Raw genomic sequence first — 15,775 nt, 5'->3', positions numbered from 1 at the left:
CTTCATTAGGGGGGAGCTTAATGTGTCACCTGGAAACTTAATAGCCATGTTAATGAAACGGTCAGAATACATACACACTAATAAATAGATTGTGCATACGTTAAATTTGAAGAAACTATAAAAATGTATTTCATTGCAACAACCGAGAGTGGTGCACAATCTATAACCATGTAAATCTACAGGTATACAGCGTTGCAGTTTAACTTTATTGAAAAGGATTGGGTGAGGGTGCGTTTCCTCTCAGACGCAGATAATTTTTGACACACTTCCGTATTTCAATACAGCAGACGGAGCAGCTTAGTACGAGATCCGGGAGCGCAGCATTCAGCAGTAAGCGTGAGAGGGTGGGAGTGGATAAGGAAAAGAGGATACGTACGACTGGAAGTACACCCTTTTATATATCACAGGCGTACAACTTCAATTAAACCACACGGTTCAAGAAGGCTTTCACAACGAAGGTGGGTCGATTTGTTTCCCATTCTGTCTTTACGTGTAAATGATTGTAAAAGGGTTTTGATTTTCGCTTTGTATGGGCGAAAAACAAACCTATTTCGTGGTGGAAGCGACCATATGGTAGCCATGGGATGAATGCGTGAGACAAAAGTGGAGAAAATAGACCAATATCATATACAGTTTCACGGCTTTTATTTATATACCTTAGTCTTCCATAACTTTGCCAGCTATTTTAGCTATACCAAATGGATATGTGGTTGATAGTCTTGAGCTCGCCACTGACAATATTCCGTGACTGAGGATGGCAGGAATACGCACTAGATAGCCTATCAAGCGCAATTGTCCTCCGTTGTTAATAACTTTGGCATTATGTCGTATAATATATTACATTTTATGCTAATGAACAGCATTTTCTCCCTTCAAAAAATAATAATAATGAAATAAAAAAAGCATATCCGAAGCAATAATTTTATGGGCAAGCCGACCGTACATTATCATAAAGTTTCGTTTATTTATTTATTACAACTCAAGCATATCAATATATAGGTACTCTAATGCTTTGTATGTTGACTAAAAAAAATAAGCATCATGTTGCTACTCTATGGTAGGCTATCCTCGGGTGATAGCCTACTCTTGGTAAGAAAGAAGATTTAATAGTGGAATTTGTTTTTTAGCCTACTTATGTGTTCTATAACAAGCCTGCATAAGTGTTTATGATAATTAATCGGTGGCTCTCTGTGTAATTGCCCCAAAGTAAAATTCGTTGGGAACAGAAAATACTTGCTCAGCTAAAATATACAACGAGCGAGGGATTAATTAATTTACGGACCCGCATCCTGTTGAAAGGAAAATGATCTGAGACGTCTTTCAATTATTTATATTTGACCAACAGTACACTTTAAAAGAGTTTATTTAAACGCTTCTGTTAATAGCAGGAACGTGTGCCAAGAACCAGACTGTAATTAATTTGACATTTGTCTGCGAGTCTTTGAGGTGTGTCATATCCTGTTTGAAAGACATACATTCTTGGGTGGCACCAGTTACCAGATCAACCCATAATACTGCATATGTTGATCCGTTTTCCATCCACCTCTAAGTCCCTTATTCAGACAAAAGCAGAGATAAATCCCTGAAACTTCTGCTTCTGAATTAATAAAATAAATAAAAAGAAAATGCAGTAAATGGTCAACAAGGGGCAACAAGCAGTAGGTTGAAGTGTGTAGGACTACTTTGTACTATACTTGCATTGGCTTGACACTTGACACTTGACACTCAATTGACAATCTCAATTGATTGCCTTGTACATTTTTCAAAGTGAGCTGTGGTTTTTGTAATGGAAGGCAATGTACTTCTTATTTGTTACATAACCAACTAATTCGTAAAATAATTTCAGCCCTCATGAGGAGAACCAGGTTTCCTTCTCTCCCTATTCAATAATATACCTAGCAGCCATAAAACTTACAGCCACATGGGACCTGTATTCTCAATGTTTACTTTTGCTTTTCAGCTTTGTGAGAATCATGTGCTGTGAAGTTGTGTGGTAGACCCTTGCAAGAATTTAACTACTGGAAAATCTGTCTGTGATTGTGTGTGCTGGACTCATAATTTTCACATATACATTTGGTAACCAAAGGATTCTGTGACAATTTAAAAGATGGAAGGATGCCATTGTATGCCTCTTGCAGATTATGATGTCATTTCCAGGTCTCTGTGGTATTTATTGGTCAGAATCCTTTGGGTATGGTCTACAATCAGTCTTTGTAGGGATATTTCCATATTTTGGGATTGCCACGATTAGCACAGAAATGGTTAATTGCCACACATGATTACACAATGTTTAAGTTACTATGCTTAGAATAAATGAGGTTGTGGAGGAATAAACCAGCTTCAGTCACAGTTCACCCAGGTTACAGAACCTGTTATTCAGTTACTATATCAGTTTAGCTACTTAATTCCTTAATATCAGTTCACTTTCATGCCATCCATTTTGTATGCAGTGAACCATGTCAAATAACGGCCAGCACTTGGTAGATTTATGGACTGCTAGCAAATCCCTCAACATGCAACATCAACAATGAGAAATGTATTTCTACAAACATGACGAACAATGTGATTTATAATTGATTAATCATGTTCACTAGCATTGGCTGGATTTGGTTGGGTGGTCTGGTCCAATACTTGCATTAAGAATAAAAGGGCATGTAGATTTTTGTTCTTGTTATACATTCTCATGCCATTTTTATTTTACCAATAACTGAAATCCTTGTGTTTTCAAAATCCAGAACCTGAGTAACTTCAGTAAAAATACTGAATGGAAACGAAACCACCTGTACTGTAGGTCTTTAACATTCATGGTAGTTTCAACCATTGGTTCCTGTCAGTAACAGAACAGTAACCAGAATTTTCTCCTGCAATGCAGCGATTGAGACTGGCCTGTTTGGTTCTATTGCAGTAGTAGAACATCCCTTTTTCATTATTTGAGTGGTCAGTTGTGTCAAATTGATTTATCTGCTTTGATCATAAAATTGTCCTCTGTGGATCTTCTACAGACTTAAACAATTTAACTACTGAGATGCAAGATGATGTTAAATGCTTTTGACATTTATCTGTCTTTTTCCTGTAGGAAGGGAGCATATTTCTCCTGAATAAGCCAAGCAATAGCAGAATCTACTACTAAAATGATTAACAGAGTATGACAGTATGCTTCTAGGATGGATATTCCTTCCCACCAAGCTCAACCTAACCTGGTTCAGGGAGCTTGTATTCTCATAAGAAGGGTATCCTATGAAATAAAACTTTGAAAGTGGGGTGTGCATGATTTGATATTTTCCCCAATATGCATCCCTACTTCCTACATGTAAAACCTGGTAAGGAGAAGGATAAGATGGTTGTTGGAGAATGTCCACAATTGGTACACCAAGTACGTCCCTTCTTAAAATATTTCCATTGCAGGGAGGAATACAGGCCATTTTCTTACACAGCAAGTTGTATGTTCACATTGACCTTTTCTAACTTAAAATAACTCTTAAAAAGATTTCAGATGCATTAATGAAACATTAAGTATTTCATATTATATGATGGCCTTAAAATAAAAATGAAATGTTCCCATACCTACAGGTGACTCATTCCATCTCACTCTTGAGATATTAAGAAAGATCCTCTACCTCTATGTTCTCCCAGTCGTAAATCTCTTAATAATGGGTGGTGGACAGTAGGTATCCAGCTGAGTACACAGCTTGCTTTATTTGCTAGGTAACGTCTGCTGCTTGCTTTTTCAGTTGTGCAATATCTTTGTCTGTGCTGAGTGCATGTTGGCCGGGTTTTAACAGGCCTGGATGCTTTGTGCCGGGCTGGTTTCCAAGGAGACGGCCGTAATCAGGGGAAAGTGGTCCTGAGCTCCTCTGATTTATCAGCAGTGTGTGGGGTGGGCTAGTGGGGGGTGAGGGGTGTGTGAGTTTGGGGTAGGTGGTCAATGAAGGGCAGTGACTAAAAGGCCTTTAGCATCAGAGGTGCAGTGGTCCACACTCGGAAGACCTGAAGGTCGCCTCGAGGCAGCAGACTTTCTGCAGACATTTCTGTCCTTTTAGTTAACAACTGAGTTGATTGGGTAATACCTGCGTTTGTCTTTCCATGGATCTCAAGGGTCAGGTTGGTCTCCGTAGCTCTGCATCAGTGTTGTGTCAGCGTCCTCCCCCCAGCCTCAATTAAAGGGCTGTTTGCGGTTGTATCCCGTCTCGACCGGCGCTGTTCTCTCCAATAGATGGCGTCCGCAAATGACTCCCGGCAGCAGCAGGCCCAGAAGGACGCGGCGGACCAGAACTTCGACTACATGTTCAAGCTCCTGATCATCGGCAACAGCAGCGTGGGCAAGACCAGCTTCCTGTTCCGCTACGCCGACGACTCCTTCACCTCCGCCTTCGTCAGCACCGTCGGCATCGACTTCAAGGTCAAGACGGTCTACCGCAACGACAAGAGGGTCAAGCTGCAGATCTGGGTGAGTTGAGCTGGTGGGAGAGGGAACCCGCGGCAGGCAGTGAAGCATGGCTAGGACCTGATGAAGCATGGCTAATGTTCTGCATCGGCTCCCGGGTGAGCTATGGGTCTGCCTGCTCTGATTCAACTTTCTCTCCCTCTTTCAACCATCAAATGAAAAGTGTGAGGAAAAAGCAGGCTCTCATTGTGGCGTTGCTGGTGGTAAGTGATAGAATGAGGGTGATTACAGGGCCATATTTACAGGTCTCTATTCCCAGTAATAGGGTGCCCTTTTGCCCTGAAACATTGCTGTGGTGGTGAAAGAAAGTGCTCTTCCACAGTGTGCTTGTGGTGTTTGATATGTGCCCTAATTTGGGTTTGTGGCTCCAGCAGACATTACAAGCCCACGGAAGTAGGTGAGTAGAGGAGGTTTTGCAGTAAACAGAAAAGTGCTTCTGAGGCTGAGCACTGACATGCTTTTCCATGGCTGCTGGTCAGTTTAATTTGGATGGATAAAGGAAAAACTACCCATTAAATGGTTTGAATATGTTGCTTTATTCTGACACTGACATGTTTTAATCCATCCTTCAGCCTCAGCCACATGAACACTGTTCCATTTGTTCAAGCTGTCAATGTCTATAGAAGCACTCTGCTGATGACATTTTAGGTCAGATACACCAATCAACAAATCAAAGTGTTTGAAGGAGAGAAGGTTGTACTGACAGTTCTGATCTCCTTCCGCAGAATAGATGTGTCAGTCAGCTATGGTGTGTGTAATTCCAGAAGGGTGGGTCTTCTGTGGTGGTTTGTGTTGGTGTGCACAGAGGGCGTGGGACCAGCCACTGCCTCTAAGAGGGATTCCTGAGAGGGATTCCTGTTAATGATCAGCTCTGAGCTGGGCAGCAAGGTCTCTTTAAAACCCTTTCCCCTTTAGCGTTGACACGGATGCAACTGCTACTGTGGTAGTGACTGTAGCCAATCCTGGACCAGGGTTCCACTCCATTATGGTAAATGAAGTGCTTGGCTATAAGGAAATTGTACTTTTAAATGGGGAGCTCTGATGGCCTATGAAGAGAATATGGGTGTGGGAATGTGCGTGTGTATTTACATGTGTGGGTTGCCACTGGGCTTAACCTGGCCTGGCTCCCTGTGTTTGAAGTGAGGAATTAATGCATGACTCTTGTGGAGAGAATGGGTGAAGCCCATGCAGAAGTGTAAACATGACGCAGGGGACGTTTTGGGCGGAGGCACCAGCACTTCTGGGCCTGGTATTTGCCTGGCTGAGGTCATCCAGGATGTATGTCAGTGTGCGTTCATTGATGATGCTGACTGTCAAATGTCTGCAGTTTCTCTTGGCAGAAACCCACTGAGCCAAACCCAGCCCTGCCAACCAAGACCCGCTTTGCTACTTAATTTTACTGAAATTTGAATTGTGGGACAAGTGCACACTGACATAAACACTTTAGCAAGACGGAGGATTTTTTAAAAACCTAAAGTACTAAAGCTGTCCTTTAGCAAACAATGTGCATTAGCTAGGTATGTGTGCACAAGCAGACTTGTTTGGATGTGTAATAGGCTTCTCTAAGGTCTGCATAAATAGCTATGCCTCACTGAATGTGGAAAAACCCCACCTGTAGAATTTCCTTCTACCTGAGGCTGTTGATGCTGTCTGACAGTGTGATATTGCTGAGGTCATTAATGTTGTTAGAGTTGGGATACAGTTGGGTCGATTATGAAGGTGGACATGCACGCTGATTTTGCTCAGTGAAACAAACAAAAAAACTGCAGCAGACCTAATCATATCTGGTTCCGGTACAGTTCTTGTAAAAGGGTGCTGGATAACAGACAACACTTTGTAAAGCTACATGGAAAATGGAAATACAATCTAGATTGTAATCAGTTAAGACTTCCTGTCTTTAAAGCCAACAAGGAATTTTGAGGTTTGTTCAAGCCTTTGTACTAGTTTTTTATTGGCACTAATAGACTGACTTGTCTCCTCAGTTTATTCTCCTCTCTGACCTTGGTTGGTATGTTGAATGTTGCTTGCAGGTGATAGCACTGTTGGTTTTTCTAGCAGTTGAGAAAGATCCCTCAGTCCACACCTGGGATTCGCCTGTATTCGCCTTTTCGGAAGTGGAGAGTTGTACGATCCATAATTCTACTACTCAATAGAACCACAGGAGCTCAGCGCCTTCACTCGTCCAGCTTAAGTGAATATGCCTGTCAGACTGTCCATTCAGCTCAAGTTTCAGTTCAGAGGTGCACCCTTCCCACACACTGCGGCTGATGTATCTTCATTGTCTCGTTTGTGCCCAAACATCTGCTCAACCAACCAGGTGCATTTAAATGCTGCTCTGAGCAAAGTGACTGTTGCAACAGAAGGCAGAACAGGCTTACCAGAAGAGTTTTGGACAAGGTCTGAAAGATCTTATGGAAAAAGGAGATCATTAACATAAAGAGACTGAAGAAATATATATATATATATTTTTTTAAATCAAATTAGGTTTTTGACCTAAGCTGGAACTCAAAGTTTCTGCAGTATCTGATATGAATATTTGCTGGTAGTTGCATGACTAGGAACGCGGGTATGCAGGTCATGCAGGGTGAGGTTTGGGTCGAATAGTCAGGTTCACAGTGAGTACCTATGTGTGCTAAGGCTCAGGTGTGTGGGACTCAGGTTTTCCCCAGGACTCGGTTTAGCTTGCCCAAACAAAATAAATGAAAGAAGACATCTTGTGTTTATGTTGAATTGAATACCTCTGTCCCAAAATAATCCCGGGTGAAAGAAATATCCTCACCTCTGTGGTATGATCACCACTGGTTCATCATGAATTTAAATGGCGTTGTTAGTGGTGGCATTATGCTTCAAAGTCTCTAGAGCCGAGGGGTTGTGCCAGGGCCCTGGGTGTGGGAGGTGCCCCTTTGTTGCCATTTACAACTGAGCAGCCCTCCAGCGAAGAGTTGTACAGACGGGGGTATGTAAGGTGGCTCATCAGAGACTACATACGCTGGGGGTTGGAAATAGGTTCAGCACTTGGCTTAACAAACAGTTGTACGCTCTAGCTATTGGAGCAGTTCTTGGTGAGCACGTCCAGTGGGCTTTGCTTCTTTTAGCCCGTATAGGTATCGGTGGCAGTGGAGGAGGGGCAGGAGGGTCAACGGAAGCTCTTGACTTTTTCTCTAGAACTGGTTCTCTTTTGGTCCTCTAGAACTGCTTCTCTTTTGGTTCTCTAGAACTGCTTCTCTTTTGGTTCTCTAGAACTGCTTCTCTTTTGGTTCTCTAGAACTGCTTCTCTTTTGGTTCTCCAGGATGTGAAAAAGAAAGCACTGCACCTGCATAAAGGCTTGTAATATGGCGGGGTTACGGAAACAAAAAAAACTGGTAGGCTGATCTAGACAAATGCATCTCCACTGGCTACAGGTGGAGGGTGTTGTACACACTCTCAATGCCAAAAAGTATGGAGACTTTGGGAGTGTGTGAGAGAGCCAGAGAGAGTGTCACCTGGGCAGTGGTGTTTGTTTATTTTTGAGGGGGGGGGGGCTGTGGGGCAGCACACTTAGGCATGGCAACAGCAGTGGTGGTGATGATCCCAGCATTGTTTTCTTCACCATTCATACTCTGCCACACGGCCAGGTGGACTATTTGCCCTTATTTACCCTTCACAATGGAACAGGGTCTGAGGGGAGGGTGGTTGCTCCATGGTCCCCCCACCTCACAAATGACAACCCCCCTCCAGTAACATGGTAAAGCATAGTAGAGTCATTGATAGCTAATGAGAGGAAGAATCCTCTGTGTTTGGTGCAGTTGAGAATGTTGTAGAAATGCAGTAGCTTGACTTTGTCCTGCTATGGCACTAGTAGTTCTGTTTTGTAAATATCGGTTTGGTCCATGACATTTTGTATCCAAGTTAACAAAAAGTATGTTTAATGCTGGGTTAATTTCAAGAACCGTGCTCGGCTTGAAAACCCTATGAAGAATTTTAGCTGCTGGATCCGCAAAGATGGATGGATGAAAATGAGCCACTCTTGCTTGAATACTTTTGCTGATGAGTGGACACAAATGTTTATCAAATGCTTCCTCGCTGTGCTGGATTGAGTCACAGAAAATATATTTGGTTCACGTGTTGAAATAAAACTTGAGCTGTGGTAAGTGGCCTCTGTAATAATCAACGATGATGTTGATCATTAAACTGAGATAGAAGAAGATGGGGCCAGTCCCTCTGTATGGTAGGGCCGGGGCCCTTGTACGGAAACCTGACTCTCAGACGGAGAACAGATGGCGTCATCTCGCTGCTCAATGCGTAGACGTGTCTCCTTTGTCTGTGAAGCAGTATCTCCCATGACCACTCTGATCTTGATACACACGCACACACAGCCGGAACACACAGCCACTCCAGTGACCCTCTGTTACCTGGGCAACCCCCTAGGTGATGTCAAAACCTCCTGCGTAAGCTGGGACTTAAGTCCGGTTACCAGGTAACAAGATGAGCTGGTTACCATGCCACTAAGATTCACTCATGATTGCCACTGATTATAATCAGGTGCTGTTTTTATAGCCTCGTTTATTTTTGGACAGTATCTGTCTCAACCTGCTTTAATTCACAAGCTTGGAAAGACGAACGATTTAGAGATGCGTTCCACAGAATAAAGCTTTCTTTCACGCAAGTGAATGTTTGCTGAATTCACTGAGTGTTGTGGAGTCCTGTGCTGACAGGTGCATTTACAGGGCAGCCTGTGGCAGTGGTTGAGGAACATGGTAAGGTTAAGGTACATGACTGGGACCCACAAGGTCGGTGGTTTGAATCCCAGTGTAGCCACAATAAGATCCGTGCTGCTGTTGGGCCCTTGAACAAGGCCCTTAACCCTGCATTGCTCCAGGGGAGGATTGTCTCCTGCTTAGTCTAATCAACTGTACGTCGCTCTGGTTTAGAGCGTCTGCCAAATGCCATTCATGTAATGTAATGTAATTTACTGTATAGGTGTGGGTTACTGTAATTTTAGGTTGCTGTACTGTGGGCTACTGTAATGTTGGGTTGCTATAATGCTGGTTTGCTGTAACATTGGGTTGACATAATTTTGGGTGACTGTAATGCTGGGTTGCTATAATGCTGGGTTTTATAATGCTGGGTTACTATAATTATGGGTTGCCATAATGTTGTGTTGCTGTAATGTTGTGTTGTAATGGCAGGCTCATAATGCCGCGTTGCTGTAAAGTTGGGTTGTTGTAATGCTGGGTTATTTGTGTGTCTGTTTCCCACAGGACACGGCGGGGCAGGAGCGCTATAGGACCATCACCACAGCCTATTACAGAGGAGCCATGGGCTTCCTGCTCATGTACGACATCACCAACCAGGACTCCTTCAACGCTGTACAGGATTGGTCAGTTTGAAGAACCACTCCTTCTGAATGTCGTACCCCTCTCTCCTTTACCCATATCTCCCTCTGTACTCTTCCTTTACCCCTCTCTCCTTTACCCATATCTCCCTCTGTACTCTTCCTCTACCCCTCTCTCCTTTACCCATATCCCCCTCTGTATTCTCTCCATCTCCTACTCCTCTCTCCTTTAGCCATATCTCCCTCTGTACTCTTCCTCTACCCCTCTCATTACATTACATTACATTATTGGCATTTGGCAGACGCTCTTATCCAGAGCGACGTACAGTTGATTAGCAGGAGACAATCCTCCCCTGGAGCAATGCAGGGTTAAGGGCCTTGCTCAAGGGCCCAACGGCTGTGCGGATCTTATTGTGGCTACACTGGGATTCAAACCCCCAACCTTGCCTGCCCCAGTCATTTACCTTAACCACTACGCTACAGGCCGCCCCTTTACCCATATCCCCCTCTGTATTCTCTCCATCTCCTACCCCTCTCTCCTTTACCCATATCTCCCTCTGTACTCTTCCTCTACCCCTCTCTCCTTTACCCATAGCTCCCTCTGTACTCGATCCTCTACCCCTCCTACCTATCCTCTCTCCACCCCTTCCCGCTGTCTGTGTGTTCTGTACCCATCTTTATTTTCCCTCTCTTAGCACCCCTCTGTTCTTTACTCCTCTGTTCCTCCATCCCTTTCCGCCTGTCTCTAACCACCCCTCTCCCTCCACTGCAGGGCGACTCAGATAAAGACGTACTCCTGGGACAATGCACAGGTGATCCTGGTGGGGAACAAGTGTGATCTGGAGGACGACCGGCTGGTCCCCGCTGAGGAGGGCCAAAGGCTGGCAGACGAGTTAGGTGAGCTGGCTCCTGCTGGCTGACATGCAGAACAGACACACATACAGTGGGGTGCAAGACAGGCACCCCTGGTTTAAATGTATCTGTAGGAATCTGTACGTGATCGAAAGCAAACATGAACTCCAAATGGTACAAAAACATGAGACCTTTCGGCAACTTTTAAAGCAAGGTTGCTTTTTTCATTTTTACTGGTTAGAAATCATTATAAAAAGGAAAAGGGCCGTGCAAAAGTTTGGGAACCCTTCTGAATTAAATTATTCTTTTATTTTTTTAAAAGATGATTACCTAGGCCCACACCCAGGTGATTTTCTAGTTAGGGCTTCAGTGAGTCAGGTGAGTATAATTACAGGGCTGAACCTTTTATTAATGCTTCTAAAGCGGTGTTTCTCAACTCCAATCCTCGGGACCCACTTGCCAGAAGGTTTTTGTTTTTATTCTTTGTAACCAGGAACTCGCACGCCTGATTTAATAACTGAACCAATAACACCACAAGAAAAGCCATTTATTAAGGAAATCAGGTGTGTGAGTTCCTGCTTGGAACAAAAACCTTCTGGCAAGTGGACTGAGAAGTGTTGAGAAGAGTTGAGGAATACTGTTTTAAACAACAAAGACCTACATGGCACTAGTTACTAAAAGCGAGAATTTAAAGACTCTTTGCTGGCTACAGGAAGCCCAAATTTTTGCACACTACTGAACACACACACACACACACACACACACCTATGCCTGTTGTGCGCACACACATGCAGACAAACACATGCAGACGCAACACAGACACACAGTCAGACACACAGAAACACACACAGACAGACAGGCAGGCAGGCAGGCAGGCATACACACACACACACACACACACACACACACACACACACACACAAGCACTTAGAGTCTCTCTAATTCAAAATTTTTTTTGGAATGACAACCACACACATCATTGCCAAAGCATATTCAAAGCAGTGTTGAAGTTCTATAGTTGTAAATCATTAATTCCTCTATTCTTTCTCTCCCTCCAGGTTTCCAGTTCTTTGAGGCCAGCGCCAAAGACAACATCAATGTGAAGCAGGTGTTTGAGCGTCTGGTGGACGTCATCTGCGAGAAGATGAACGAGAGCATGGACGGGGAACCCAGCCCCATGGCCAATCATCGGGCTCCTACCCTGCAGGACACGCCCCCTGACAACCAGGGTGGCTGTTCATGCTAACCTCAGCCCCTCCCCACTCAATGCTACCCCAGAACACAGTAACCTGAGATAACACACTACACATAAACCTGCCCCCCTCGTTTGGCCCACCCCCCCACCCCGGATGTAGTCCCTGTGATGCCAAAACTATGTGCCACTTTTCCCCCAAAGCCTCTTCACCCTCTCCATGCATGTGAAATGCACTCTGCCGTCTTGTCTGTAATGCTTCTAAAACGTCTCCCCCTCTCTACACAACTTTCCCTGCTTTGAGAGTCTGCCCCCCTCCCCGCCTTTATTTTAACACTTTGTCATCTGATTGAAATAACTGAAGAAAGAAATGGCTATCACTGTGAATACACTCTCTCCCCACCTGGGTTTCATCCCCGGGGCTGTGTTCTTCTGCCCCTGTCACTAGGAAAACAGGCTGCGTAGTGTCCACAGTGCAAGTAGCAAAACCAGATGACTTGGTCATAAAAACACTGTTTCAGCACTCTTGCACTACTTTGTGTTTTCTTTTAAAAGATAACATGGCAACACCCGCCACCCGTCCTAGCCTCTGTATTAACCGTCTCACAAACGCATTACAGCAGCCCGTCTGAGCTGACTTCCAGTTACTGTGTGTTCAAGTGCCTGTGGAGGCTCCGTCAGGAACCAGGTTGTGTGAAGTGAACGACTCTCCACATCTGCAGGCGTAAGATTTTGTTGACTCGCTTGTAAGACGCCATGTTGTGCCATTTACCGGAAGCCACACCTGTGTAAGCGCGAGAAGAAAGCTTTGTACCTTTACTGGTGGGCTTTCGTAGAGCACTGTCCGCACAAGCGTGGCGAGTAGCACTGTGTCGAGTTGTATGGTGTCTGTGGAGAAGGTGTCAGTTTTCCCTGCTTTTGTTCGGCAAGGCCCCCCTAGCTATCTCCTGTTTTGCCTCACAAATGATTCATTTTACTGGAAAAGCAGTATGAAGGAGAAGCCAGAGGCTTTCTCAGTGTTCGGAGTGGCTGGGCTTTATCAAAGCCTGTGAGGTGTGTTTGTGAGACCTTGTGCACTTCTTTATGTGTACGTGTTTTTGTTTTGTTTTGTTTTGTAGAGGTTTTCATAAATTAAGGGCCTAGAGGACTGAACATAATGTCCTGTTGTATGCTGATATTCATATCATTATATTCCTTTTTTTTTTTTTTTTTTTTTTTTTTTTTTTCGATTATTAATATTCATAGCCCCTAAATTTTTGAATGTAGCAATGGATATTTTCCCAGGGAGGTACAGCCTTACAGTTTTTTTATAGTTTGCATTAGAGTGCAGTGCTTCCACCTAGTGGTAGCAGAGTATTACTGCACAAAGCAGTGTCCTGGTTGTGATTGTGTTATTGCCGTTGGAGTCCTTGTCTATCCTAAGTCCCATGTTTAATGATTAATGAAGTATGGCATAATTTCTATATCACATCACGTGTTTCCCACCCCAACCGCATCTCATACGCAGGTGCTGGACAATGTCTCACTATTAACCCTCTGAAGGCTGGCAGTTGGGTAGTGCTGACTTTTCTTGACCTCCAGTAATGTTTATGCCAAAAAAATTTCATGACTGACCAAGTTTAACACTGTATTATTTCCTGAATTCTTTCCAGTTTTCAGCAAAATGCTATTTTGTTCAAGTCAGTCTAGTTAACTGTAGAAGTGTAGTTAACAGTAGATGGTGACACCACTAAAGCCTCTTGACTGGAAGATAGTTAGCATTAAAGCAGTAATACAATTAAAGAACACTAAAAGACATGAGCCAGGTGGTCATTTATTTTCCTGATACGATCTTTTGAGTTCAATTGAAAGAGCCAAGCTTGTAGGTATGTGTGTGTGTGTGTGTGCATGAGTGTGTGCACTGCCAAACCTGTATCAGTGTGTGCATGCGTGTGTGCACCGCCAAACCGGTATGTGTGTGTGCATGCGTGTGTGCATCGCCAAACCTGTGTGTTTGTGCGTGCATGCACATACCTGTGTTCTCTATAGTTTACACAAGCATGGTCTTTGGCTGATACAAACTTCAGTTTTCATGTTCTTCGGAATATCATTGTTTTGCTTGTCCTGAACAGATGGATTAGTTGAATGGGACAGTTTTTCCTCTGTGTGGCAGTATGGTTTCCAAAGAGTAGCCTACACTGGCATTGTGTCATTAAGTAGTTGAGGGAAACAAACTGCAAAGGCTTCGATATAAACATACTGGAAACTTTGCAATGATGTTCAGGTGTGTTGTAAATTTAGGTTGACAATAAGTGTTGATTACTGCAGGCGTTTCTCAAAGAAAACTGGGAAACGGCATTCTGCTTTGTGCTACTTGGCTTTCTGTATTTTCATGGCTGAAAGTGGAACCAGTGAACGATGTGATGTTTCCCCATGCCGTTCTAATGAAACGCACAGCATGGGGACGCCATTTTAATCTCTGGAAGTGTTCTGTGTGCTCTTCATGAATTCTTTATGTATTTTTTTAAGCTAGTTTGTTTCAAGAATGCCAAACTACAAGGCTAAAAATATAGCACTATATTTTTTATGTCTTGTTTTTATTTAGGATATGAATGTATTTGTCATTTAGCAAGAAATATGTATATGAAATATAAAGAAATATTTGTTAAAACAAAATAAAGATTGTATTCATTACCAGAAGTTTTGCTGTGCTTTAGGGTATTTCTTTATAAGCAATTTGAAATGCACTAATTAGGTGAACTTTTGCTGTAGATATATTCTGCAACATTGTTCTATTTGCCGGCCATGATTTTTACTCCTTTTTTTTTTTAGGGTAAAACTACTCGCACCATTCAGTCTAGTTTTGGGGCTTTTTTTTATCTCACTACACAGAAATCAACACTGCCATTTCCCTCCACAAAAGAAACAAACCACTTCCTGGTGCCCTTTCCTGCTATGTTCTAAGAACCCACAACAGGCCTGGTGTTATATATTGTGAATACATTTATTTCCCTAAAAAAGGGAAAATAACACATTTTAAGTATGCCTTTTCAGACAATGAAAAGAGGACAAGATAAAACCAAGGCTTCATAAAATGCCTTTATTCCACAGCAATTTCCAGAAAACTGTTCTAAAATTAAGATCTAGAGAGCATGCAAAACCTTAGATCTGGAGTTTGCCACAGTGATTTCGTAAGTAAGTTACTGTACTCAAGCACATTTGATTTGAAATAAAACAATGACTATAGTAATGAATATGAAGTGTAGAATGTAATTTTTTTCATTTGAGGGTATTTCCATCCACACTGGGTGATCCATGTAGGAATTGCATCCTTTTTATACATAGTCCCCCCAGTTTATGGGACCAAAAGTAGTTGGACAGTTGGCTTCTCAGCTGTTTCTCATTAGACCGATGTAATCGCGTCCTTGTTGCAATAAGAAATCTTTCAGTATCTAGTCTTGATTCTATGCTTTCGATTGCCTTTGGGGTCAGTCATTTGCTTTCGTCAACTTAAGGACCAGTGTTGTGCCAATTAAAGACTGGGAAGCCATTATGAGGCTGAGAAACAGTCGGAGACGTATGCTAAATAATTGGCTTACCAAAAGAAACAAAAATAAAATAAAATACTCCGCGCCGGATCTTCCCCGATTCTGACCCGAAGTCAGCCGGTACCGGCACAGATCCGGTCCGGAGTCACTTCGTTTCTGGACTGCACTGTATAATGAACTCACTGCAATAATATTGATTATGTGTAGTTCGCATCATAACCTAAAGCGGGAAAAATCCACCGTGGCGCATAGGTCTAATGGGAGGCCAGCAGGTCTTGCACTACTGATACAGTAAACTGCGCGCGGAAACTGAAAGCTGTAACTTGAAGATAAGGACCGTTTTCTGTGAGGTTACTTGAGTGTCCCCAAATCATGTTGTACCTGTGCGTCTTTGGCTACATATCGATGTCCAGTAGGTCTATATTAAGTGACGTAGGTACGATGC

At 43.2% G+C, this 15,775-nt stretch overlaps 1 protein-coding gene across 1 annotated transcript; it reads left to right on the top strand.

The window, feature by feature from the left end:
* The first annotated feature begins 292 nt into the window (after window positions 1–292).
* On the top strand, window positions 293–14,482 carry LOC133121990 (ras-related protein Rab-3D-like). Its single transcript, XM_061231619.1, has 5 exons — window positions 293–458; window positions 4,214–4,447; window positions 9,686–9,804; window positions 10,532–10,656; window positions 11,670–14,482. Exons 2-5 carry the CDS (start codon window positions 4,214–4,216, stop codon window positions 11,855–11,857), a joined length of 666 nt encoding a protein of 221 aa, XP_061087603.1. The 5' UTR covers window positions 293–458; the 3' UTR covers window positions 11,858–14,482.
* The last annotated feature ends 1,293 nt before the right edge of the window (window positions 14,483–15,775 follow it).

Source organism: Conger conger, chromosome 2, assembly GCF_963514075.1.
Source record: "Conger conger chromosome 2, fConCon1.1, whole genome shotgun sequence".
Classification (NCBI taxonomy): domain Eukaryota; kingdom Metazoa; phylum Chordata; class Actinopteri; order Anguilliformes; family Congridae; genus Conger; species Conger conger.
This window is presented reverse-complemented; position numbering and strand designations above follow the sequence as displayed.

What these genes read in the sequence shown, in the direction of transcription:
- LOC133121990 (XM_061231619.1), top strand. Translation starts at nt 4,214, where the DNA reads ATGGCGTCCGCAAATGACTCCCGGCAGCAGCAGGCCCAGAAGGACGCG. An exon ending in GGGTCAAGCTGCAGATCTGG is followed by an intron (nt 4,448 to 9,685) that starts GTGAGTTGAGCT and finishes TGTTTCCCACAG; the next exon opens with GACACGGCGGGGCAGGAGCG. An exon ending in AAGGCTGGCAGACGAGTTAG is followed by an intron (nt 10,657 to 11,669) that starts GTGAGCTGGCTC and finishes CTCTCCCTCCAG; the next exon opens with GTTTCCAGTTCTTTGAGGCC.